This window comes from Mytilus trossulus, chromosome 7, assembly GCF_036588685.1.
Source record: "Mytilus trossulus isolate FHL-02 chromosome 7, PNRI_Mtr1.1.1.hap1, whole genome shotgun sequence".
Classification (NCBI taxonomy): domain Eukaryota; kingdom Metazoa; phylum Mollusca; class Bivalvia; order Mytilida; family Mytilidae; genus Mytilus; species Mytilus trossulus.
In genome coordinates this window covers 56,092,881-56,118,535 of record NC_086379.1, presented here as the reverse complement: position 1 = coordinate 56,118,535, position 25,655 = coordinate 56,092,881, and the positions used below count along the sequence as shown (strand labels likewise).

Sequence of the window (25,655 nt, the reverse complement as noted above, 5' to 3'; positions counted from 1 at the left end):
ATGTTGTATTTATCATGTCTTGTCTAATGAATTAAAACACAAATCTTTTTTATTTGTAAATTTCTATTGGTCAAAGAGTTATTATGTTGCCTCACTTAAATGCCTTTGGATCATAACTTGAAAAAAACAAACATAGCTTTTCTCATATGGTCATTATTTACAAGATCCAGGTAATGGCTTTTCTCATACGGTTAACATTGACAAGATTTCATCTTTAGCATATGGAAGTCAGCAAAAAGATTCAGATCACATCCTTATCATATGGAAACCATCAACAAGATTCAGATCACATCTTTATCATATGGTCATCATTAACAAGATTCAGATCACATCTTTATCATATGGTCATCATTAACAAGATTCAGATCACATCTTTATCATATGGTCATCATTAACAAGATTCAGATCACATCTTAATCATATGGAAACCATCAACAAAATTCAGATCATAGCTTTTATGATATGGTCAAAATCAACAATATCCAGATCTTAGCTTTTCTCAAATGGTCATCATCAACAAGATCCAGAGTAAAGCTTTTTTCATATGGTCAAAACAACAAGATCCAGATCAAAGGTTTTCTCATATGATCATGATTGACAAGACCCAGATGAAAGCTTTTCTCATATGATCAAAATCAACAAGATCCAGATCATACGAAGTCACCTATGGTTATCATCAACAAGACCCATATCATAGCTATTCGCATATGGTCACCATTGATACAATCCAGATCACAGCTTTTCTCATGTGGTCACTATTGACACGATCCAGATCATAACTTTTCTCATATGGTCATCATCAACAAGATCCAGAGCAAAGCTTTTCTCACATGTTCAAAATAAACTAGATAAAGATCTTAGCTTTTCTCATATGGTAAAAATAAACAAAACCCAGATCATTGCTTTTATCATATGGTCAAAATCACCAAGATTCAGATTAAAGCTTTTGCCATATGGTCAAAATCAACAACATCCAGATCAAAGCTTTCTTTCATATGGTTATAAAATGCTCTGCAGGGATCAGCTTGATAGGACTGCAGAGCTTGAACCCTGACTAGTATAGCTGGGGCAAGTATGGACAAAACATTCAAGCTTGATACAACTCTGAATTTGGATTGTGATTAAATGTTTGACACAGCATAGCTTTCTGTCGCAGAATGAATGTGGTCTAAGAACTTATTTATTTCTAATTTACATATAATGGTTAAATATCAAAAATCCAAAAACATGGTTAGATTCAGCATATCAAAGAACCCCAAGAATTCAGTTATTGATGAAATCAAACAAAAGTTTAATTATGGACCCTTTGGACCTCAATGTGGACCAAAAACCGGGCCCTTAAATTCTAAAACTTAATACATGTGTTTCTACATAGTTATATTTAGCATATTAAAGAACCTGAAGAATTCAAGAACAAAACCCCATTGAAGTTATCTTTACACATGGTCATCATCAACAAGATCTCGATCATAGCTTTTATCAACAAAATCCAGATAATAGATTTTCCTATATGATCAGAATCACTAATATCCAGATCATAGATTTTTCTCATATGGTCATCATTGACAAGATCCAGATCATAGTTAATAATGAAAATAGGATTGAAGAAAAAATTAAAGAACAGAGTTTATGATGAAGATAAATGCACTGTACAGTCTTCATACTCCTTGAGAAAATAAAACACAGGTTGGTATTGTCAAAACATTTTTTTTAATTGGAAATGACATACAATGTATTATAATGGTTTATGAAGATCTATCCATGGATACACAAGATGCCCTTTCATTAGATTCAGCAGGAAGTGTTTCCATGACAACAATGGTTGTGACATTGAATCAATTTGATTGGATGATGACATTTTCATTATCCTTCCAAGAGGAACTTTGTGAACCTACAACAAACAACATGCAGTTTCAATATAATTCATTAGATGTTTTATTATATTAAAGGACACAAATATCCACAGTTCAAATAAAAAAGATGTAACTTACTGTTCATATTAAGTTGAAATCCTTTTTGTTATCTATAGTAATATTCTATGTTACTAAACATAACTCTTGGAAAACCTTTATATCTTACAAGAATATATTTCAAAACTTTAAAACAAGATTTGAAAAAAATCAATGAATTCCTGATGATCACTGGTACTAGACAAGCATATCTACTATTCAGAAAACCATGCCATTAATGAAGGCTGTTTCTCTATTTTTTGTGCTATTTTCACATTTCCTACCCGGTTTGAGAAAAAAATTTCTCCTCACTAGTGAAAACCCTGTTCTCTGCAAATGATTGGTTGAAATCTAATTGTGATGATAAATTTTCTTGTTTTCTTTTGAATTTTATATTGTGACGTCATTAAAAAAGGTGACCATGCCTGATGACGTCACATCAAAAGTACACAACTTTCCTCAAATCTTTCAAAAGTTGGATCAAAATAATAAGAGAAACAGATTCCACCACTGTAAAAGAGGGACGAAAGATACCAGAGGGACAGTCAAACTCATAAAAAACTTGTGCATTATGATATTTCTCCACTCTCAACAGTTAAATTTTAAGTATTCGAAAAGCTCAGCAAGCCTTGACTTTAAATAATAAGATTTAACTGCCTCGAGTTGAGATATATCAGAATAGACTTTTTGCAGTTGTGGAATCTATATTTCTACATTACTGACCTGTAGTGAAAATACTTGGCAGTCTGTCTTTTTATCTGAAGGTACAACTTCCAAAGATATTTCTCCTGAAAAACAACAAAATCATTCATTAAACTTGAAAGACATAGGCAAATCATAATAAATATCCAATCTGATGCTGTGACTAAAATCTTTCTTAATTCCATCATAATAAAATAATTTATAAGAAATGGCCAAAACGTCTCAAAAATTGGTTTATTGATACAATTATAGAAATGGTATAAGTAGTACCTCTTTTAGCCATACTTTGTTAAAGATACATTACTAATTGAGCGATACAATACCTCCTTAAAATGTTATTGTTTATGATGCTCTTTCTTGTCTCAATTACTTCTCTGTTTATAGCTTTCCAAATGTTGTGCTTAAATTGCACATGAATATGCATATAAAAGAAACATGTGATGTGTACCCTGAATTTCAAAACAGCATGAAACATTAAAGCTCAGTTTAATTTTCTGGAATTGTAATAGGCAAGGTATTCTTGAAGGATTTTGGTATCCAAATAAAGTAATTTTTGCTCTTCAAGCTCCCAATAGTTTTTCAAACTTTTGCATGGAGTGTAACTATAAAAGTTTTCATGGAAATATGTTATTAGGACTTTTAATAAAGATTTTGTAAATTATTAAGATAACTCGATTAATGTAGATCTAAATAAGACTCCATACTTAATGATGACCCTGCAGTGATGTGAGGAATTCACATTAATCTTGGCCAGGTGACCTATAATCCTGTTATCACATTCATTTAACATATAATAGTTTTACTTACCTGAAACTTTATTAGAACCAATGACCCATAGTAGAATAGAATACATAGGTACATGGTTGATAACGTAAACAACTGTGGACAGGAAACCTTGAAACAGTAAAACCACCATCCTCAACTAAAAATAATAAATAATATTATAATAGACGAAAACAACTGTTGACAGGAAACCTTGAAACAGTAAAACCACCATTCTTAACTAAAAATAATAAATAATAGGATTTTTAATCTGTGTTCTCTATCTTACAACAAGATAGCAGATTTGATTATACATTTAGAGGGATGGAAAATATAGAAAATGTCAGACAGAATCTCATATCACTTATTACACTAAGACTGCTTATTACTAATAAATTGTTGTATATTTCAGTTGTATTGTATTTATACTGCTCATTTATTTTTTATACATGCAATTAGACATGCTGGCAAAATTATAATTATGTACTAGTATTTTTTTATGTTTAGTTGTTATTTAACTCTTATACTGACACTTGAGTTGTAAATTGCCTTGTTTGTTTTTGTAGCTAGGCAGCATTTCTTGTTCAATTAAAATTTGATAATCATTTTTTATAATTCTGGAACTTTAATTTCTGACTGTAAATTCAACTGGCTGGTCAATGGATGTGCATGCACAAAACTTACCAAGGTGAAAACTGTATAATACAGTGCTGTTGTTGGCAATAGAAAAAGGAAAATTGTAAATAACAATGTTCCTACAAACAGCTGATCTACATCAAATGATGCTGAGTCTACTCGTCTACGTAATACATTCCATTTCTTCCCTCTAAATAACCTCCAAAGGGCAGATAACACATACACTTGTAATCTGTATAACCTAAAGAAAAATTCATATTTGTTATTTGTATGATCTAAAAAAGTTCACATACATGTACATTGTATAATCTAGAGTAAAGTTGACAAATGATATTTGTTTAAGCGAAAGAAAAAGTTCATGCATGTTATTTGGTATATAATCGAGATAAGGTTCAAAACTGATATTTGTAGGATCAAGAGAAAAGTGCACTTTTGATATTTGTACAATGTAGAGAAAGGTCACATATGTAATTTGTATAATCTACAGAAAAGTTCACACATGTTATTTTAATAATCTAGATAACGTTCAAAAATGATATTTGTACAATCTAGAGAAAAGTTCACACATGTAATTTGTATAATCCATAGAAAAGTTCCTATATGTAATTTTGTAAAACCTAGTTTGTAATGTGGTATAGACCCTATTCTTGTCTTTGTTAAAATAGTTAGACTCTAGATGTGCCACAACTCTATCTGGTTAAATAGGTTCTTCTGTAATGACTTACAGCTTACCTAGCAGCATACACATAATAGCAGTAAATGTGTAAAGTAGTTGTGGAGATAATGTCCTTTAAAAGACAAATTTGTGCAGACAGACCAAGTACACCAACACAGGAAGAGCACCACAATAAAGTATTGAATACTGGCGGCTTCAATAAATGTAGATATCCTGTGAACAAAAACATTAAAGATAATTTGTAATTGCCCCTTGGTTATTTGAAAATGATATATTTTGGTTACATTTGTGTTAAATTATCATAGTATATATAACTACTGACTTTGCCCTTGAAAATTCAGTTTAAATAGCACAAAAAAACACTGGTAATACAAACCCATAAGAAATATTGATAAATAATAAACCAAAATTATTGTTTGTGGAAGAAAAATGTCTGTTTCTTGTATCAAACTTTTTTTTTTTTTTGGGTTATTGTGTTACTGTCTTGTAGATGTTCATCAACCCCTTTTCATTTGTACAAATGCAAAACTTATAAAAAACAAGCACACAGGATGATAAAAATGTATATCTAAGCCACAGAAACATGGTGTTTCAATGAATAAAATAACTATACAATTATTATAGCAAACCTTTCCATAAGTAGATGTGGTACATAAAGAAATGACCAAGGAATTCTGTTAAAGGTTTATTTAGTTTGAGACCAGCAGGTGCTCCCATCAACCAGTTCAACAGTATGTCTAACTCACTGGCTACTTTCTATCAAATAAATCAAACTTTCTAATGTCAAGGGACATGTTTTGACTAATACAAGCAATACAAATGTAAACAGATGTAAAGGATGCCAAGCACTGTATGTGAAGTAAATATAGCTAGAGATTCTAATATGACATGTTTATTTTGCTTTGTGAATGAACCCATGCTCTAAATCCAATAAAATTTGTTTGCACATGCAAATATTGACTACTGCAGAATAATGAATTTTATCAAATTGCCCCCCAGGCATGCATTTAATATATGGACCATCATTTGATATTCAGCCTTTGGTTTCTTTTTGTATCCTTTTTTATAAGTTCTAAAACTTTAACTTTTATTCTGTGGGTTGTGTTGGTGTTAGAATAGTATTAATGGAACAATTGAGGTTTTCGAGAAAAAATTAATACATTTTGATTCACCGTTTACGTGACAGGAAACTTAACAGGAACCAATCTTTATTTTCTTTATTTTGAACAATATATTTCAAAAGACATAAATGAACACCATTACTAGTGTTACTTGCTTCATGTTAATATTTAAAACCTATTTTCAATGTTAAATTAAAGTTTTTTTTAAATGCGACAGGAAACCATAAGAAACGGAAAGCAATTTTTTAGTTTTATTTTATTGCAAAATCTGCTTAAAATAATCTGAACAGTATACTTTTTCTTAAAATCCATCTTAAATGTAACAGTATTATAAAACTCCTAAATATGTGCTTGTTTTGAAAACAATTAGTACAATTTATTCAGGAATTTCCATATTTTCTTCATTGATACAGGATACCATAATCGTTGTCTTGATGTTTTAGCCAAAAAAATGTATTTATATTTGGTTTTGAAATTCCAGTTATATACAATTTATTCCAAATCATTGGCAATGTAAAATTCTTTAAATCCAGTAAAGAAAAAAACTTTTAACTTGGAATTAGAATCTTTAAAATAGGCACCATGTGATATTTGTGACCTGTACACCATCTACATGGTTTCCACATTTTAACCTACTTTTAGTGGGCTAAAATCAATAAAGTACTTCCTTTCAAGTCATGCATGGTAAAAGATTACTTTTCCTTTGACAAGTTTATTGCGTTTCTGAAGTGTTTGCAGAACATGAATAAAAAAAAATAATTAAAAATTGTGACAAAGATACCAACTTTGTACATTCCAAGTGTAACGGTATATTAACCCTTTCCTCCATGGATTTATTTTTTTTACATACTAGATTCGCATAGGATTTTTCCAATTAAAATTAAATCATCAGGTTTAAAGTATAAATGCATTGTGAAAACAAGTATTTCATAAATAAAATTGAAGTCAGATATTCTCATGAATATCCTTTTCATATTGGATACAATTTTTCCAAGTCCAATGCAGACATTTTGTAGTCAAAGCGTTTCAACTGAGGTACTACACAGGCGTCAAAAGGCGTCATCATGGAGTAAATGGGGTGGCGTCAAAATGGAGGAAAGGGTTAACATGTATTTTTTATTAAATTATCTTTATTCACCTAAAATATCAAGTAATATTTACTGCTGAAGCAAAATCAATCCAACGAACATCGGCACCATGATAAGAGACGTAATTTCGATTGAATTTTCCAAGGACCCTTTACATAGTTATTGGGAAATGAAGTGTGTTAAAATGTCGGTCAAATCTGAAATCGATTTTGTCAAGTCATTGGGCATTTATTTTCACACAAGATCGTATGTAACATTATGCACATAGGAAAAATAATAGACCCCCGGCGCAATCTCTTTGAAAATTGCATTTTCCTTTTTTAAACAAGACGAAACAAGTCAATAGATTATGTTTGCTAACATCCCGTAGGAAACAAAAGCAATGTTTAGACCTAGTTTTTTGTATATCTGGCTGTAAGGGTGTGATCACATGTTAGTTACATGTTTCACGTATGACCAGAAAAGATTAGAACTCAATGACGAAAACAATTTTAATAAATAACTTGACTTCTGTTTCGTGTGAAATGTAACGCATAACGATAACGTCATTTTCTAACTTAATTATTACGAAGAACAAAACAAGAATGTAAATCATCTCTGATTTAACTGTTTGAACATCTCGCGAGAGTTCATATTTGCATATTGTTGCAAAGAATTCTTTTACAACAAAGCAGATTATACCATCTAAAATTTGCGTTACAAAATGGGAAACCAAAGTAACGACAGTGTTCTTACACCTGCTTCAGAAATACTAATAGTTCTTGGTATTTTCTTCTCACTATTCTTATTGGTTGATGTTTTTTTGTTATTTAAAAGCAAAAGTTACGAACTTGCGGGTGACGATTATCTATAAATCAATCAACGTTATGCACTTAGGAAGCGAAAAGTAACGCGAGAAACGACACAAAAATACGGTTGTATAATCTTTGAAATTTGTTAATTTCAATTTTTTTCTAGGGAAGAGTAGCATACACTTGTATGTTGATAAAAATAATGGCATCTTTAGATGTAGTTACAACTTTTCTTACAGTAATTCACAATTTTATAACTTTTCTATAGTTATAGGAAACGAGCCCAATAGCAGATTATGGTCCATATTTCATTAACTTATTTCATTCACTTCCAAACTCTTAAATGATGCACATTTTGTTACTAATTCATATATGTCATGACTGAAATGTGTTGCAATTGGAAAGGACATATTTGACCTAGATACGACATCCGTTCATGCTGGCTGTTCAAACTCCTCCCTCTGAAAAATCACAATGCCAGTAATTTGCTTGTTTACAAACAAAAAAGGGAGTTTCATGGAAGAGCCTACACAAACCCTTTACACCTATACACATTGGACATAGAAATTACATTGATTGTACTAATCAGAATCTAAATAATTGATACAAGCTATACATTATTATAGTTTTAACATGGGTAGGCATTATATTAGTGTTAATTTAGCCCTCACTATGATTTGGGCAAAAGTAATCACGAATATAATGCCTACCCATGTTAAAACTACAATAAAGTATAGCTTGCATCAATTATTTCTTAAATAAAATAAAACATTAAATACAGAACTTTTTGATGATAGATAGAAACTGTTTAATAAGGAAAGATATAAAATGTATATATTCCTAGAGGGATGTAAAGGGGGGTATCTGCATGGAAGTACGCAAAATAAAATTGCCATTTCACGATAAACGAACAATCAAACAATTCCTACACGTCGATCTTTTAACTGATTTCATGAAACACTGTGAATAATGATCCTTTTTCATGGCACAAAAATAACCCTTTACCACTCTCTTCTTAGAATTATCTTTCAATCTTAAAATTGACCTTGCCCTTCAACAAACTAAAAGTAGATACTAACATATTTTATTTCAAGGGACAATTTTTGTTGTTGCTTATTTATTATATATGCCATTTCATGCCACTTTAATTCATTTGTAGAATTTCATGAACATCATTTTATAAGTTGGCAATAGCAAGACCAGGTAAATCTGCATCAAACGAGACAAACAAATAAAATTTATGATGCAATGATGAGGGGGTATAGGACCTTTATCGGGACTCTGGGATTGGGTGATTTTAAGCTGCGGATTAGGGGATTGACCCTTTTGGGATCTGGGAATTCTTTTTTTCAGATTTCGGGATGTCAGGATTTACTTTATGTAAATTCGGGACCTCAGGATTTCCTGTTTTCAATCCTTGGATTTCGGGATCAGGACCCCTTCTATCCCCCCTCAATGATCTACATAGGAATTCACAGTAATTAAAATATATCTTGAAAACTAAAGAATATGTAGGCCATTTAAATTACAATCTTGACATGCACAGCTTCAATTGTTTCAGAGAAGAACTTTTTTAATAACAATGGACAATAATGAAACCAAAATTATGGGAATAATTCAAGTGGCAAAATTGTCCCAGATGAGTAAAAAATATTCATAACAAACCTCTGTCCATAAAAAAAAGTGAGTGGTAATGCTGTCTATCCAACCATTCTGGGTGAGAAATGTCATAACTAAGATGCCTAATAACACATCTAATACTGTCTGGCTTACTACATTTTGGGTTCTGATGAAGAAAAAAGTAGATCAAATGTCAATGATGTACTTAATAGTTTGATGAACAAAGTACAAAAAAAATGTATAATATTTAGAATTATGAATTCTGTTAATTTTCATATCCCTAATTCTAGTAAAACTAACCAAGTTCACTTTTTTGCAATAAATGTGATATTTCAAAAAGCAAATTAAACATTTACTAAATAAGAAACATGTTTTTGACTTGGATGAAGAGTTGTCTCATTGGCAATCATACTATACAATCATGACAATGTATCTTCTTTATCTTTTGCGTATTTAAACAATGTAGTACTATGGATTCATTTATTTTTGTGGGTTCCAAATTTAGTGGAACAAAGAACTTACCAGGATATTTGATTTTGTGGTTTTGACAAAGTCTGTATAACAGTTTAAAGAAAATTTGTATTTCATTGAAGTTTTTAATTTGTGATTCACTTGGAACCACTAAATCCATTAAATTTTGTATTCCATGAATATTAATTAATTCACAGTATTTAGCAATTATTATAATATAATAAATGTATTACAAATTAACTTACTCAAATAGTTTGTTCTTCGATGTTTTTGCAGAATATAGTTTTTTTTTCTTTAAAATTAAATGCTGACAAAAAGATGGAATTTCTGTGATACTTTTTAATAATCCTGTCCTTGTAAATCTGAAAAAGTAGAACCAAAATTAAAGCATCAGTTACAGCTAATTTCCTAATGCATGTAAAGCAAAACTTTGGTTGGCTTACTTGCTTTGTTTGTATAATTGTTTATACAAGCTTTGTAAATAAGATTGACATCTTTGAACAATATATATATGAATAGTTTAACCTGTATATATAATATTTGAATTTAATTGGGTGTTATCCTAATGATTATACAATATAAAAACAAAGCAAGCAAGCCAACCAAAGTTTTACTCTACAAGCATTAGAAAATTAGCTGTAAAAACAAACACAATCAATCTTTATTGGGTTGGAACTAATACTTTTACTTGTCATCTTAAATCTGTATTTCAAATTGTTTTCTTGAACTATTTTATTTCTTGGCTTATTTCTAGATTTATCTCCCCTTTTTCGATAGGCTCATTTTTTTATGATAGCCAATTACTAGTGAAATAGTTGTGCAGTTAAACATATAATAAGTAAATAAGCCATTTTATGTTGGATAACTGTAATGTTTAATATATAGAAAGTGTAATGAAATGTTCTATAAGTATAATTTATACCTATTATCAATTAATACTGTAAGGATAGAATACAAAACTGTTAAAACTTGTAGAAAGATGTTTGACAAGTTGATGCTGTTCAGATAATTAATAATCTGACTTGAAGCTGAATGTTGTTGGTTCTCGTTATCACAAATAACAGTAGAATATATAACAAGTGGCTGAATCATGTTGTTTTTATCCTGAATCATATCTGAAGATTGTAAAAAGTAAGACTCTAAAATATTTTGGGGATTAAATAGTATACATTCTACACATGTTCTACTCTTTCCAGATAACAGTTTACAATCCAGTTGTCCTGTTTGAAGCTTGTAAACAGATATCCATATATTTTCATTTTCACCGGACATTTTGTTTGAATGTCTGATTTGTTGTGAAATGTCACATGACCATTCTCCAACAATTTGTGTATATAAATCTGTATCTTTTTCTAACATTCCTACAGATAACACATATATTCTGTGACAATTTCTGTGAACTTTGCCATACAACTGACAGCTTGGAAGACTAAGAAACTGATATGGAATAAATACAGTCCAAAGGTTGTCGTCTTGATTAATTGAAAAACCTTCTTTGAATTCCATTTTTGTATGTGCCCCTACTGTAAAAGAAATCATGACAGTTAGTATAATCATAAGTTTAACATTTTTTGGGGTAAAAAAATAATGTTTAATTATGCTGGTGCATGAATGCTTTTATATTTTTGTTGGTGTTTATTCATGTACATATAAGCTATTCAGTATTGTCATGATTGTATCATATAATAGTAATGCTAGTGTATGTACATGTATGCTACTATACTTTATTATATCATTGCTGATATACATGTATGCTATTGCATTATATTATTGTTGGAGTACATATGTATGCTATCATATTATACTTTTGTTGGTGTACGATTATGTAATCTACACTCTACAGTGTCAGTGTATTACATTATTTTCTATGTATGTATGCTACTGTATTTGATTATACCTTAATATGTTTTTCTGTTTAAAAAAGAATAAAATAACTGTGCTATTTCATTCCACAAACTATTAGCCTGTCAATATTTTTAAAGACCATTACCCTGGTCAATAGTTAATTAACATATTTCCCATACTTGTTCATACAAATTTTTCATTGGACAACAATGACATCATTGACTTTACTGCTTTGATTGTGCACTTTGCAATGTGCAACTGTAAAGAATTGTAAACAGTATAATCTTTATGTGTTTGTTGTGGTACTTTCAAATTAATATATTAATTGCATAAGCAATTAGACTAGAGGCTCTCAAGAGCCTATGTCGCTCACCTTGGTCTATGTGCATATTAAACAATGGACACAGATACATTCATAACAAAATTGTGTTTTGATGATGGTGAAAATTGACTATAAAGGGCAGTAACTCCTAAAGGGGTCAACTGGCCAAATTGGTCGTGTTGACTTATTTGTAAATCTTACTTTGCTAAACATTATTGCTGTTTACTGTTTATCTCTATCTATAATATCATTCAAGATAATAACCAAAAACAGCAAAATTTCTATAAAATTACCAATTCAGGGGCAGCAACCCAACAACGGTTTGTTTCGATTCATCTGAAATTTTCAGGGGCAGATAGATTTTGACCTGATTATAATAATTTTACCCTTTTCAGATTTGCTCTTGATGCTTTGGTTTTTTATTTATAAGCCAAAAACTGCATTTTACCCCTATGTTCTATTTTAAGCTGTGGCGGCCATCTTGAATAGTTGACCAAGTCACCGGACACAATTTTTAAACAAGATACCCCAATGATGATTGTGGCTAAGTATGGTTAAATTTGGCCCAGTAGTTTGAGAGGAGAAGATTTTTGTAAAAGATTACTAAGATTTACGAAAAATGGTTAAAAATTTACTATAAAGGGCAATAACTCCTAAAGGGGTCAACTGACCATTTCGGTCATGTTGACATATTTGTAAATCTTACTTTGCTGAACATTATTGCTGTTAACAGGTTATCTCTATCTATAATAGTATTCAAGATATTAACCAAAAACAGCAAAATTTCCTTAAAATTACCTATTCAGGGGCAGCAACCCAACAACAGGTTGTCCGATTCATCTGAAAATTTCAGGGCAGATAGATCTTGACCTCATGAAATTTTTTACCACATTTCAGATTTGCTCTAAATGCTTTGGTTTTTGAGTTATAAGCCAAAAACTGCATTTTACCCCTATGTTCTATTTTTAGCCGTGGCGGCCATCTTGGTTGGTATGACGGGTCACCGGACACAATTTTAAAACTAGATACCCCAATGATGATCGTGGTCAAGTTTGGTTAAATTTGGCCCAGTAGTTTCAGAGGAGAAGATTTTTCTACAAGTTTACAGACGACGGACGACGACAGACGACGGACAACCACAGACGACGGACGCCAAGTGATGAGAAAAGCTCACTTGGCCCTTTGGGCCAGGTGAGCTAAAAAGGCGTTTACCTCCATGTGGAATCGAAAAACAGTGTATCTTCTAATGTTCTGAAGAGTAAATAGGTGTTTACTTTCGTGTTTACTTTTGATTTAATATGAAGAAAGGCATGTCTTCTATATTTGTACAAATGTACACAAAGTTTGTTTTATATTTATTTATTTTTTTTTATTTTTTCTATATTGACATTATTCCGAAAAAACTACTAATGCCTCATGTTTGTCTTTTCAAAGAGAAGATACACTTACCGGGTGCACTTGAGTCATTTTCAACATAGTATTCATTGAATAATAATACATTGCTACTATTTTGTTGAGTGTATTTTCTGTGGTATATTATTTTATTTTATTATTTTTATAACACTTGTTACATATCTTTTACTGTGTGTGTATTGCATATATGTTATTGTTTATAATAATATTGTCTGTATCATATGCCCTCCTGGGGCCCTAATTTGGTAAATAAAAATATTCTTTTCTATTCTATTCTATTTAGTTAACCCACATTTACTGGGAAAGACATTAGAAATTTCAACTTTGTGTTAACGTAAATATAGTAAATGCGCGTTTACAAAGTACTAAATGAAAAATTGAAGTTAACTAATGAAATATGAGCACACAGCATTAATGTGTGTATACTTGATGTGGTTTAAGCGTGATGCAAGATTGCCATTATTTTGTAAGCATCACAAAAAAAAAGGGAAATGAAGTCCAGCAGGACACAGGAAATTACAAAAAAATGAGAACTGCTTACATACACCAGAGACATATATACGTCTCTGCATACACAGTGTAAACGGAATACGCGAATCTGACAAAACAGTAAATGGAATCCGGGATCAGTACCCCCTTGATTTAATGCTTATTCTGCACCCAACTGAGGAGACTCTCCCCCTGAAAAATAGAAGTTGGCATATATTGGAATTTGACCAAGAAACTTGTCATCTATTGGAAAAGTGGATATTGACAAGTCTCATAATGATTGACTTGCAACGTTTAATAATGTTGTGCATAAAACCTTTGACAGTTTAAACATGTTAAGTAATTTTTGATATGAATACACACTTACTGCTGTTCAGTTAGTTCCGAACGGTATCCGACTTGTTTATTAGAAAAACTCTAAAACGTCGACTCGATTGGGATCACAGGTAGATCTAACAGGAAGTTGTCAGTTGTCACGCCGAAAAAATATTCGCAATCTGCACCCGAGTCTCACCTGCCAAGAAGACCACCTACACATTTCTTCTAACTAGTCTAAGGCGATAAAACAGACTATTTCTCCGTAGAAACTGTCACATTTTTCTGGTAAATGCATTTTTTTGAATCCGGGTCCGTTTGAACAAAGTTCTAGGTTCGCCCCTTGTTCCGGTTCGCCCTGTCTTCTTCTTCTTCTTCTTCTGATATACAGTTACAGCTTCATTATTAATGAAGATTAAGAACTGTTGCATGCGCGGAGTATATGATTAAAATATATGAACAAAAATTTATCTTTAACTTAAGTAGAATACTTGGTGATATTTACATGAAAGAAAACAACAAGTGATTAAAAAATATGTAATGTAAGGGTAAAATTGCACCGAGTACCCAAATTGCACCTATTAAGAAAAGATAGATATCGGAAATCTTACAAAATTTTCTAGAGACTAAACAATTGTAAATTTTATGATTTGATACTATGCACGTCTTTCAACATAGGTAAACATATTTAGATATAGACGTTCACAACTTTTTATCAACAGATGGACTGTTTACTGAAAATGCAAAATGTACGAAAAACGTCACCATGCGACGTCATCAAAACGTCATCTTTTTAAAATTAGCAAATGCAATATATTATGAGTATCCATTTCATAAAATATGGAGAGTAAGCATGGACTAATATCCAATTGTTCAAAATATTTGAAGAAATTAAACAAAAGCTCGGTTATAAGACTTTTGACGATGTGAATTTAAGCATAGATGCAATTTGGGTACTCCTCGTTACAGAATCATGGGTAGTTTGGAGGTTGATTCAAACCCATTTTGTAATGACTCAATATGGATCAAAAATCAAATGGGTGTACCTATACAATAAAGAAGGATAGGACTACAAAATAAACACAGTATGAACATTTTCTCCTTGATCATAAAAAAACGTAGGTGGAGAAACTGTCAAAATAGGTGCAATTTGGGTACCGTCACGTTACATTGTTATTTATAGAATTAAATTATGTTGTGGAGAACAGTTGGTGTCAACCAATACTTTTAATCCTGGGCTTCTAAAAAAATTGGGGTAAAAAAACTAACGATACTGTTTTACATCTGTCCGTCAATCCGTCAGTCATTCCGTCAGTTATCCCATGAATTTTTCCGTTGCATCACATTTCAAACTCCTGTGGTTGTATCCACAGGAACTACAGGACAGGATACTGTATAGTCCAAATAATTATGAAGTCTTGCAAGGCTGTTTTATTTTTTTTTTCTGGGACGCCTTCCAACAATGTCCAGAAAAATTAAAATAGCCTTGCCAGACGTTATAATTATTTGTACTAGATCCTGTAATGAGCCCCCTATAAGAACCGGGGTCCATTTGCCCTGATTCACATTCGCACTAGTACCTGCTCGCCCTGATACCTGTTCACCCAGGGTCTATTCGCCCTGATTTTTATTTTTTCTAATTGTCTTGTCAATTTGAACAAAATATGTTAAAATTTGTTGAAAAATTGACAATATTTATATTGCCGAAATCAATTTATGATTTGCCCTTTGATTTGCAGAGTAGAATACTTGAATACAATGTATTTATCTTTATCATGTTTATCGATATTTGTTAACGAAATAATTGTATTCAGTCAATCACAAACGTATGCAGCAGAGATGGGTCCGATTACTTTCAATGTAATTGATTAAATTACAATTACTTTGTCATTTGTACGATTAAATTAAATTAATGATTACATCATTTCTGAGAGTGTCTGATTAAATTAATGATTACATTGGCAAAGTAATCATGATTACATCTGATTACAATGAATTAAAAAAAAAACTTTTTGCATGATGTGAATTCAATGAATAAATGTTTAATATAAACTATAGCATTTTTTAGAAAGTATTGTGTTTGCTTTATAATAAAATGATAACTTCAAACTTCATCTATTTAATAAACCTCAAAAGTTCACTTCATACATACATGAACATTGTGTCACTGGTTACGACCCATTGCACTTTATCATCATTAATCTGAATTATTTTGACTTCAATAGAATATAGCTTTATAAAAAGAATTTGCTGTTTGTCTTCTGACATATTCTAGACTTTAATTTATATTTGTTTCAAGGTGCAGTTTATGGGAGTTAAAATATGGATGAAATTGTACCAGTTTAATCAAATTGTAAACAAATTACAAGTGCTAAAAATCATTGCATTTTACATGTCCAGTCCAAATACATACAATTTTGTACTAATTGAATAAATAATCACTTGTCTGATTTATCTTTTACCATATATATATTGTCCTACAGCTATACTTAGTTGGTAATTGCAATAAAAACAAACCTTAATTGGTTTCCTACCTGTCAATTCAAAGATGACAAAAATCACAACATTAACAAAAGATTATAATTAAGGGTTAAAGAAAAGTATTACTTGAATATAACAGTTATTATCAAATATATATATATATGTACATCTTTAAATTGTGAATATATGTACAATATCTTTGACTAAGGCCAGAAATATATAATTGTATTATATGTCTCTTCTTTGGCTATTGATGACTTTTCAAGATTGTAACAGTTTATTTTTACTGAAGTATACAAACCAATTGTCATGTTTTATAAAAAAAAAGTAAACCAAACTTATTAAACATGTTCAATATAAATTGAATAAGAATAACAAAAAGTTTCCTTTATTGACCATAAACACAGTGTAAGATTTTTTTCATTGTAATCAGAATGTAATCATAAAGTAATCAGGAATACAGGGTATTTTGAAAAGTAATTGATTAAATTAAATAACATGTAATCAGATTTTTGGCTGATTAATGATTACAATGATTACTTGAAAAATTGTAATCAATTACAGCTGATTAACGATTACAATTACCCCAACTCTGGTATGCAGTATAATTGAGACTAGTCTCATAGTATAAATGAATAATCCTTTTATGATTTGCATATCTATAAATACTTGAATTGGATTGGTCAATTAGAATTTTTCTCAAGTTTACACTTCAATAAACCATGTTTCCGAAACTTCTTTCGTAATCTATTCATGCGCAATACACAAGCTTGCAGGGATCCCAGGATTTTTTGGCAAATCTATAATACTAAAATTACGAGGTCCAATTTGTCAGCCATCATCACGTAAAAGTAAAAACGACAAGTCAAAGAATTCAACTTTATATATAACTAACATAGTACAAAGATGTAGATTAAAAATTACATCACTCCAGACCCTTTTGTTTTCCAAGTAATTAATATTGCCAATAATTAAGAAGTTCCGTGTCGAGTCAGATACCGATACCAATAGTATATTAACCTGTTACCTATTACCTTATCTGTACGTTCGGCATCTGACAGGCGCACCACAAAACGGTGTATTTAGGACTATGCTATTTATACAGGTCATAATCACAGGGTTGACACTACTAAATTCTATCAACCATTGTCAAATTGTTACCTATTGTAGTATTTTATAAATCAGTAAGACTTTCTAAGATAGCAAAACAAATACTAATCACAGTTCCAGTTCGACGGGTTCAAACAGAAAGATTTAGTCACTGACCTGCAATATCACGGGTGTGTTCTAGTAGAGATTAAAAAACAAATGTATAACAATTCTGTCTATTTTAGTGCCTATATAACAAAAAAATTGTAAGGGTTCTGCAGAACCCAGTGTCTCGCCTACTTTTGCTGAAAATCACAGGCTCAACAAAAATGAGGAAAAAAATCAATAAAAATTTTCCTCTTGATACTATATCTTTTGATCGTAAGAAGCTGAATCTAATAAATGTTTAAAAACTTTGACTGCAGACTGTATGTAATGTAAACTGGAAGAAAAACTAAGTCCATTTAAAAGTAAAATACAGATACACAGGTACAAAATATTAACAAAATTTCTTTCTTAATACTAGCTTTTGATCATAAACAAGCTTCTGTTTAAGTTTGGTACAAACTAAAAGTAGTATAAGAAAATTATTATTTTTTTTTACAGAGTGAAAGTGTTGTTTCCTGGCAGTAAATCTAAGTCCATTTAAAATTGAAATACGGAAAAACTGGCCCCATTTTTTATGTGCCTGTCCCAAGTCAGGATCCAGTATTGTAATTCAGTGGTTGTTGTTTGTTTCTACATATCATATTTGTTATTGTTTATTGATATGTACTTAAATCAGGCTGAAAGTTTCCAAATTGAATTGTTTTACATTTTAAGCTCACCTGGCCCGAAGGGCCAAGTGAGCTTTTCTCATCACTTGGCGTCCGGCGTCCGGCGTCGTCGTTAACTTTTACAAAAATCTTCTCCTCAAAAACTACTGGGCCAAATTTAATCAAACTTAGACACATCATCATTGGGGTATCTAGTTTAAAAAATATGTGGCGTGACCGTTCAAACCAACCAAGATGGCCGCCATGGCTAAAAATAGAACATAGGGGTAAAATGCAGTTTTTGGCTTATAACTCAAAAACCAAAGCATTTAAAGCAATCTGACATGGGGTTAAATTGTTAATCAGGTCAAGATCTATCTGCCTGGAAATTTTCAGATGAATAGGACAACCTGTTGTTGGGTTGCTGCCCCTGAATTGGTAATTTTAGGGAAATTTTGTCCGTTTTCGCTTATTATCTTGAATATTATTGTAGATAGAGATAAACTGTAAACAGCAATAATGTTCAGCAAAGTAAGATCTACAAATAAGTCAACGCAACCAAAATGGTCAGTTGACTCCTTTAGGAGTTATTGCCATTTATAGTCAATTTTTAACCATTTTTCGTTAATCTTAGTTAATTTTTACAAAAATCTTCTCCACTGAAACTACCAGGCCAAATTGAACCAAACTTGGCCACAATCATCATTGGGGTATCTAGTTTAAAAAATGTGTGGCGTGACCCGTCAAACCAACCAAGATGGCCACCATGGCTAAAAATAGAACATAAGGGTAAAATGCATTTTTTGGCTTGTAACTGATAAACCAAACCTTTTAGAGCGAACCTGATGGATCTATTTGCCCTGAAATTTTCAGATGAATTGGACGACCCGTTGTTGGGTTGCTGCCCCTGAATTCGTAATTTTAGGGAAATTTTGCTGTTTTTGGTTATTATCTTGAATATAATTATAGATAGAGATAAACTTTGAACAGCAATAATGTTCAGCAAAGTAAGATCTTCAAATAAGTCAACATGACCAAAATGGTCAGTTGACCTCTTTAGGAGTTATTGTCCTTTATAGTCAATTTTTTACCATTTTTCGTTAATCTTAGTAATCTTTCACAAAAATCTTCTCCTCTGAAACTACCAGGCCAAATTAATCCAAACTTGACCACAATCATCTTTGGGGTATCTAGTTTAAAAAATATGTGGCGTGACCCGGTCAACCAACCAAGATGGACGAATTCTTTCAAAATAGGTTACATTTATTGGTAAACACATGTACCAAGGTATTTAGAAGACATAAAATCAATGGGAAACAGTCTTCTTTTTTAGATTAGATCGTAAAATCTCCAATATAACAACATATATTTTTCATAAAATTTGATATTTCATAGATATGTGAGCAATAAAACACCAAGATGTGTACAATATTAAATTTAGATCTGTTAATAACTTCTAGATCTGACTACAAAATTGTTTTGTTGTACATATGGTCCCATCATTTATGTAGGGAACTCATAAATGTCTCATCAAGAGGTCTTTGTGTAGACCAGTTTTGAAAGGTGAACATTTTTTTAGATTTTTCATGATATACAAAAAAATGTATATATATATATATATAAACATCAACTCATCAACTCATATACTCATATATTTTACAGGTATAAATGAGTGAAAATCAGGAGAAAAATGTACTCCATCGCACCCTCAGTATGGATGAAGCCCGTGATTCTATCAAAGCAGTTGGTTCTGCAGTTTTCTACGGCACTTGTTCAGTTTCCATGGCATTTATCAACAAAGCTTTGATGACAAGTTTCAAGTTCGACTATCCTGTTTTCATCATGGTGGTGCAGATGGTATTTACCATTTTTATATTAGAATTATTGAGCTGTTTACAACTCATTCAACTGCCAAAATACACACTTAGTCGAGGAAAATCATTTGCATTACCAGCGTTGTTCTATGCACTGAATTCTGTACTTGGTTTAACTGCTTTGAGTCATATGAATGTAGCGATGTATGGTGTACTTAAGAGATGTGTTCCTCTGGTTACCATGTTCTTGTCAGTTGTAATACTCAAACAGGGATTTCCATCGAAGAAAACTATTGCCAGTGTTATATGTCTGACTTCTGGATGTATTGTAGCAGGTAAATTATTATTATATTTTATTATTATACATGTTATATGTGACTTTAGCTTAATCACTGTAAATCACATGTTATCCAGTAAATGTACAAAAAAGATTTATCACCTCAGTGCCCTAGTCTAGAATGAATTGTGGGTGTTCAGTTTTTAAAAGGAAAAGAATGAAAACATTGAACATGTTGAAAATGAAACAAAGGTAAATCATTTGATTGACTGATTTGATCCTCAAAAACTCTTTCTTACATGTTTACAGATAAAACAATGATAAACATATTTTTAACCTATAATATGAAATTAAACAGACCTAGAAAAATCTAATTCCATAAGTTTGCTATCTATTTATATCTTTATGTTTATACATGTATCACTTATATAATTTTTGGCAGTCTTTTTAGGTCAACTTGATAGTTAGATGACCTCTAGACTAAAATACATACAAAATATTTATATACTGTATATTAAAGAGCCCATGCCTTGTAAATTGTTTACTTTAGACTTTTTATGATTCAGATATATGTTAAGCATGCTTCGGATGTTATCTGCTCTTTGGTCGGGTTGTTAGAGGATGCAAAGAAAATGTCAGGTCATTATTATACTACTTATCAAATCTCCACATTGAAACAACAACTATCTGGAACTCTCTGTTCAACCATTACTCTTTATTCATTTGTATTTCTTAAAAGCAATGTCCAAAGAAACACAAATGGCTGTTAAATTTTGCCAAAATCATCTGGATAACTTGTTTTAAAAATTTATCTTCTGGTCATCATACCCATCAGCATGAGTTTTAATACATTGATTTTAATAGAACTTTACTTTGAAATTAATGGTTTGTAACATGTACATGTACAAGTGTTATCACACATGTAGATGAGGATATCTGTTAACCAAAAGTGATACTTTAATATTCTTACACCCTTAGGTCAATATTATAACAATTATGAATATGAGTATTAATTTGATTTTCATTTTTCAGGATATGGTGATTTACAATTCAATTTAGCAGCTTATACGTGTGGAGGTCTAAGTAATCTGACCCAGTCATTATATCTTCTCCTTGTCCAGAGGTATATAGCAAAAGACATAACTACAGTGGAAACGCTACAACTAAACAGTTTTAATACTCTACCATTCCTCCTGTTATACTCAATAATAAATAACGAAATCGTGGAAGCAGTACATTATGAAAGATTGGGAAATCCACTATTTTTGTTCGTTTTCTTTGCAGCAGTCTCTATGGGATGTTTGTTAAACTATTCATTATTTCTATGTACTAGCATGACATCAGCTCTGACAACGAGTGTTGTTGGTGGCATCAAGGCAATGTTACAGACATTGTTTGGTTTGTTTACATTTGGTGGCATCAGCCACAACATGGCCACATATGTTGGCATTGGTATGAACCTGAGTGGTGGCTTATATTATATATTTTCAAAATTCTCAGAAGGAAAATCAAAACACAGATCTGAAGAAAGTTTAAAGAAAGTTATAAGTATATCTACAGCAGAAGATTTTAAAAAGTATGCCAATGGATCACTAAAAACTTCTGCAAGTACCAGTAAATTAAAACCTATACCAGAACAGACTGATAGTCAAGAAAAAGTGTAAATTCAAACCTTAATTAATATATAAGATCATGAAATAACTATTTATATACTGTGGATTCATTTTTATTTGTTGGATATCAATTTTCATTGTTTTCGTGGTTACAGATGAACCAAGAAATCAAATCTTCAACAAATCACACATTTTCTAAGGGCTTTGTATGCATAGATTTTCTAAACCACGAAATTAAATACCAACAAAAATGCAAGTTTTCCTTTATCCACGACAATTGATACCCACAAAAATAAATGAATCCACAGTAAGTATGAAGCAAAATATTAGTTTATAGTTTTCATATACAAGTAGACTTGCAAATTCTGTCTTTAGCTATACTGTGATATAGCATTTTTTGCTGATGCAACATAAAGCAATCACCAATCAATCAATCATGGTTATTTAACTCACCAGGCCCAAAAGGCCCACACTGGGAGCAATCACCTGCATCAATTGTCCATCCATGGCCAGTAATTGACCACCACTGAAACAGCTTAACCAATACTGTTTAGAAAATCCTTTTGATCTGTTAAGTAAGTTTTCAAATTCTGTGTCTAAAAATAGGTCTTCATATTTTTTTCCAATTATCATATAAGATTTGCAAATTGTGAAGGCCCTACAAAATTCATAGTTTTAATGAATCCTGGGCTTAAAAACATGAAATCCAAAGGTCACGAATTGGAAAAAAGAATTCCTTGATCCTGAAAGGGTCAATCCCGAAATCCCAAGCTTAAAAACACCCGATTCCGGAGTCCTGATAAATATCCTTTCCCCCCTCTTTAGTGAAGATCTACATTTTTTGTGATATAATTATAATATTGAATCCATGATATTGAATCCATAATATTGAATCCATAATATTGAATCCATAATATTGAATCCATTATATTGAATCTCCTCATTGTTTTGTGTTAGGGATTTAAACATCTACTATTTGTTTGATTTATTTATGCTATACTATTTTTATTTATTTTATTTGTATCTCAATAAGTTCATTGTACCTGTACTTTGTTCAGTTGGATTATAAGGAATAACTTATTATACTTTTACTTTCATTTTGTTTGATTATCAATAACTTCATTGTACATTTCAACTCGACCTATTCACTGAAGGAAAGAATTAGAGCCATCATTGCCTTAGGGTTTATTGGACGAGTCTAGCAAATTTGATTCGCTACGAAATTGACCAATAATGTATACTGACAACTATAATATATAAAGAAACTTGCACATTTTAAGACATGATACAAATGTGTTCTAAAATGGATGTACTACAATACTATGCATATTATATTTTTATTATACATATTTTTTTCTTTTGGGACACATTTTATGTATTCAGTATATATACTATTGCCAGGTCTATGCAGCACATAATTCAAAATATGACATTTTATTGTAATTTCCGAAGATGTAAAAAAAAGAATCTGAGTGAAAGTTTTGATCGTTAGAAAGAGAATTACAAAATTTTATTTTTATATGTTGATTTATCAAATATTTACTGATATTTTTTTTATAATCTTTTGAAAATTCAAATCATTTATATAGTGGAGACAAATTACTATTGTATTCAAAAGATCCATAATTAATCATGGTAATGTGATAAAATTTGGTTAAATTATTGAAAACTGATGGAGGCTACTCTGATGCCTCGTGAGTGTGTAATCATAATCTTGAAAAAATGAACAGATATCTTTCTTTTCCTTGAGAATTCAGAGGGAATAGTAATGTGAAAAATTTCTTGTTTGAGTTCCTGTCAATATGATACATAGAATGATGCATTGGTCTCATCATCATTTAGACTGAAAGCTGACTGTGGGATTTCGGCTGTGAGTAGCAATATATGAACACAATAAGGAGGGAGGGTAGGAGGGGTCCTGATCCCGAAATCCTGAGCTTAAAAGCACGAAATCCCAGTCTTGAAAACACGAAATCCTGAGGTCACGAAATTCGAAAAAAAAAGACTTCCCGGATCCCGAAAGGGTCAATCCTGAAATCCTGAGCTTAAAAACACCCCATCCTGTAGTCCCGATAAAGGTCATATCCTCCCTCAATAAGGGTCCAGTTTAATCCTACATTTGTACCTCACAATCTTTTCATTCATATATAGTTTTTTTTTAGCTTTTAATGGAATACCTGAAGCTGAAAAAAATCTAAACTTTACAAGATACTATTCATATGAGACATGCCACTGGACGTTAAGCAACCAACAATCATTCATATGAGACATTGATGCAATAATTTTTACACTGTTTTGTACAGTTTTGTTTAAATTTATGTTAAATTATTTGTCTTAATGTGTTGATGGTGAAAGTTTATGAATATGAAATTTATTTTTGGTAGACAAAAAATAAACCATCTTCACTTATACCAATGTGAATATTTGAAATACAGAATAGTTAATTTGTGTATTTTTAAAACAACTGTTGAATAGCAATGTGTGTACCAATTTCAACAACACTTTATAAAAATAATTGGCTCGGTAGTGTCAGGAAAAGATTATTGTTGAAGTGAACTTTTAAAAGTTAACAAATAAACCTCTTTACAGATGTGCATCTTTAAATTTCTGATTCGGTTGCTTTCCATAGTTCTTACAAGTTTTCAATTTTATTGCAATAATACATGCCATTCAAATAACATAAGCAGCCAAAACATTTATTCCCTTGAAGACTCACATCTTGGACTTTTTCTGAGATGTTGATTATATTATTACTGAGTTGCTAATGCCATGTTAAAACTAAATGCTTGTAATTGATGAATAATGAGTATGCCATTTCAGAATTTTAAGTGGGTTAAGTGTTCTTATGTTATTTTCTTCTTGAATAAGCATTGTTATTTATAATGTTGAAGAGATGTTTTATTTAATGTGTTTGTTATCCTGTTTTGTGATAAATTATTATGTTTTATAACATTTTTTACGCTATATTTGATTGGTTAAAACAAATAAAAGAGGGATTTATTTTTTATTCATTTTATTCCTTTATTTAAGTGGTGCAATCACAGGCACTTGTATCTATAAAAAAAATGCTGAACATCATACTACTTAATTAAAACAATTTTATGCCCACGCTGTAGCCATTGGGCATTAGGATTTTAGCTTGTTAGTCAGTGTGTACCTAATTATGTCTCAAAATTGGTTTCTGTTCTCTAACTTTTGTCTGCCTCTACCAAATGTTATGAAAATTATAATACAAAATGCTTATTGCTTCAAAAAATAGATCAAATTTGAATTTTGATGGCGTCACATTTACCATTCTAGAGTTGTATCCCTTTGCAAATAGACTACCGTAATTGCTGATTTTTAGCTCACCTGGCCCGAAGGGCCAAGTGAGCTTTTCCCATCACTTTGCGTCCGGCGTCCGTCGTCGTCCGTCGTCGTCCGTCG

General features: G+C 31.2%; 2 protein-coding genes across 2 annotated transcripts; one reads left to right on the top strand and one right to left on the bottom strand.

The window, feature by feature from the left end:
• Nucleotides 1-1,735: 1,735 nt before the first annotated feature.
• On the bottom strand, nucleotides 1,736-14,350 carry LOC134725357 (phosphatidylinositol N-acetylglucosaminyltransferase subunit Q-like). The gene is made up of 10 exons (XM_063589107.1): nucleotides 14,253-14,350; nucleotides 10,739-11,339; nucleotides 10,062-10,178; nucleotides 9,391-9,511; nucleotides 5,355-5,481; nucleotides 4,782-4,938; nucleotides 4,098-4,290; nucleotides 3,459-3,573; nucleotides 2,673-2,737; nucleotides 1,736-1,891 (listed from the first exon to the last, which is right to left on the bottom strand). The coding sequence occupies exons 2-10, from the start codon at nucleotides 11,320-11,322 to the stop codon at nucleotides 1,736-1,738; spliced, it is 1,635 nt and encodes a 544-aa protein (XP_063445177.1). The 5' UTR covers nucleotides 11,323-11,339; nucleotides 14,253-14,350.
• LOC134725358 (uncharacterized) lies at nucleotides 14,339-25,219 on the top strand. The gene is made up of 3 exons (XM_063589108.1): nucleotides 14,339-14,488; nucleotides 20,188-20,674; nucleotides 21,649-25,219. The coding sequence occupies exons 2-3, from the start codon at nucleotides 20,194-20,196 to the stop codon at nucleotides 22,278-22,280; spliced, it is 1,113 nt and encodes a 370-aa protein (XP_063445178.1). The 5' UTR covers nucleotides 14,339-14,488; nucleotides 20,188-20,193; the 3' UTR covers nucleotides 22,281-25,219.
• The last annotated feature ends 436 nt before the right edge of the window (nucleotides 25,220-25,655 follow it).

What these genes read in the sequence shown, in the direction of transcription:
- LOC134725357 (XM_063589107.1), bottom strand. Translation starts at nt 11,322, where the DNA reads ATGGAATTCAAAGAAGGTTTTTCAATTAATCAAGACGACAACCTTTGG. An exon ending in TATTATGTGTATGCTGCTAG is followed by an intron (nt 4,291 to 4,781) that starts GTAAGCTGTAAG and finishes ATTTTTCTTTAG; the next exon opens with GTTATACAGATTACAAGTGT. An exon ending in TGGTTCTAATAAAGTTTCAG is followed by an intron (nt 2,738 to 3,458) that starts GTAAGTAAAACT and finishes GTTGTTTTTCAG; the next exon opens with GAGAAATATCTTTGGAAGTT.
- LOC134725358 (XM_063589108.1), top strand. Translation starts at nt 20,194, where the DNA reads ATGAGTGAAAATCAGGAGAAAAATGTACTCCATCGCACCCTCAGTATG. An exon ending in TTCTGGATGTATTGTAGCAG is followed by an intron (nt 20,675 to 21,648) that starts GTAAATTATTAT and finishes TTCATTTTTCAG; the next exon opens with GATATGGTGATTTACAATTC.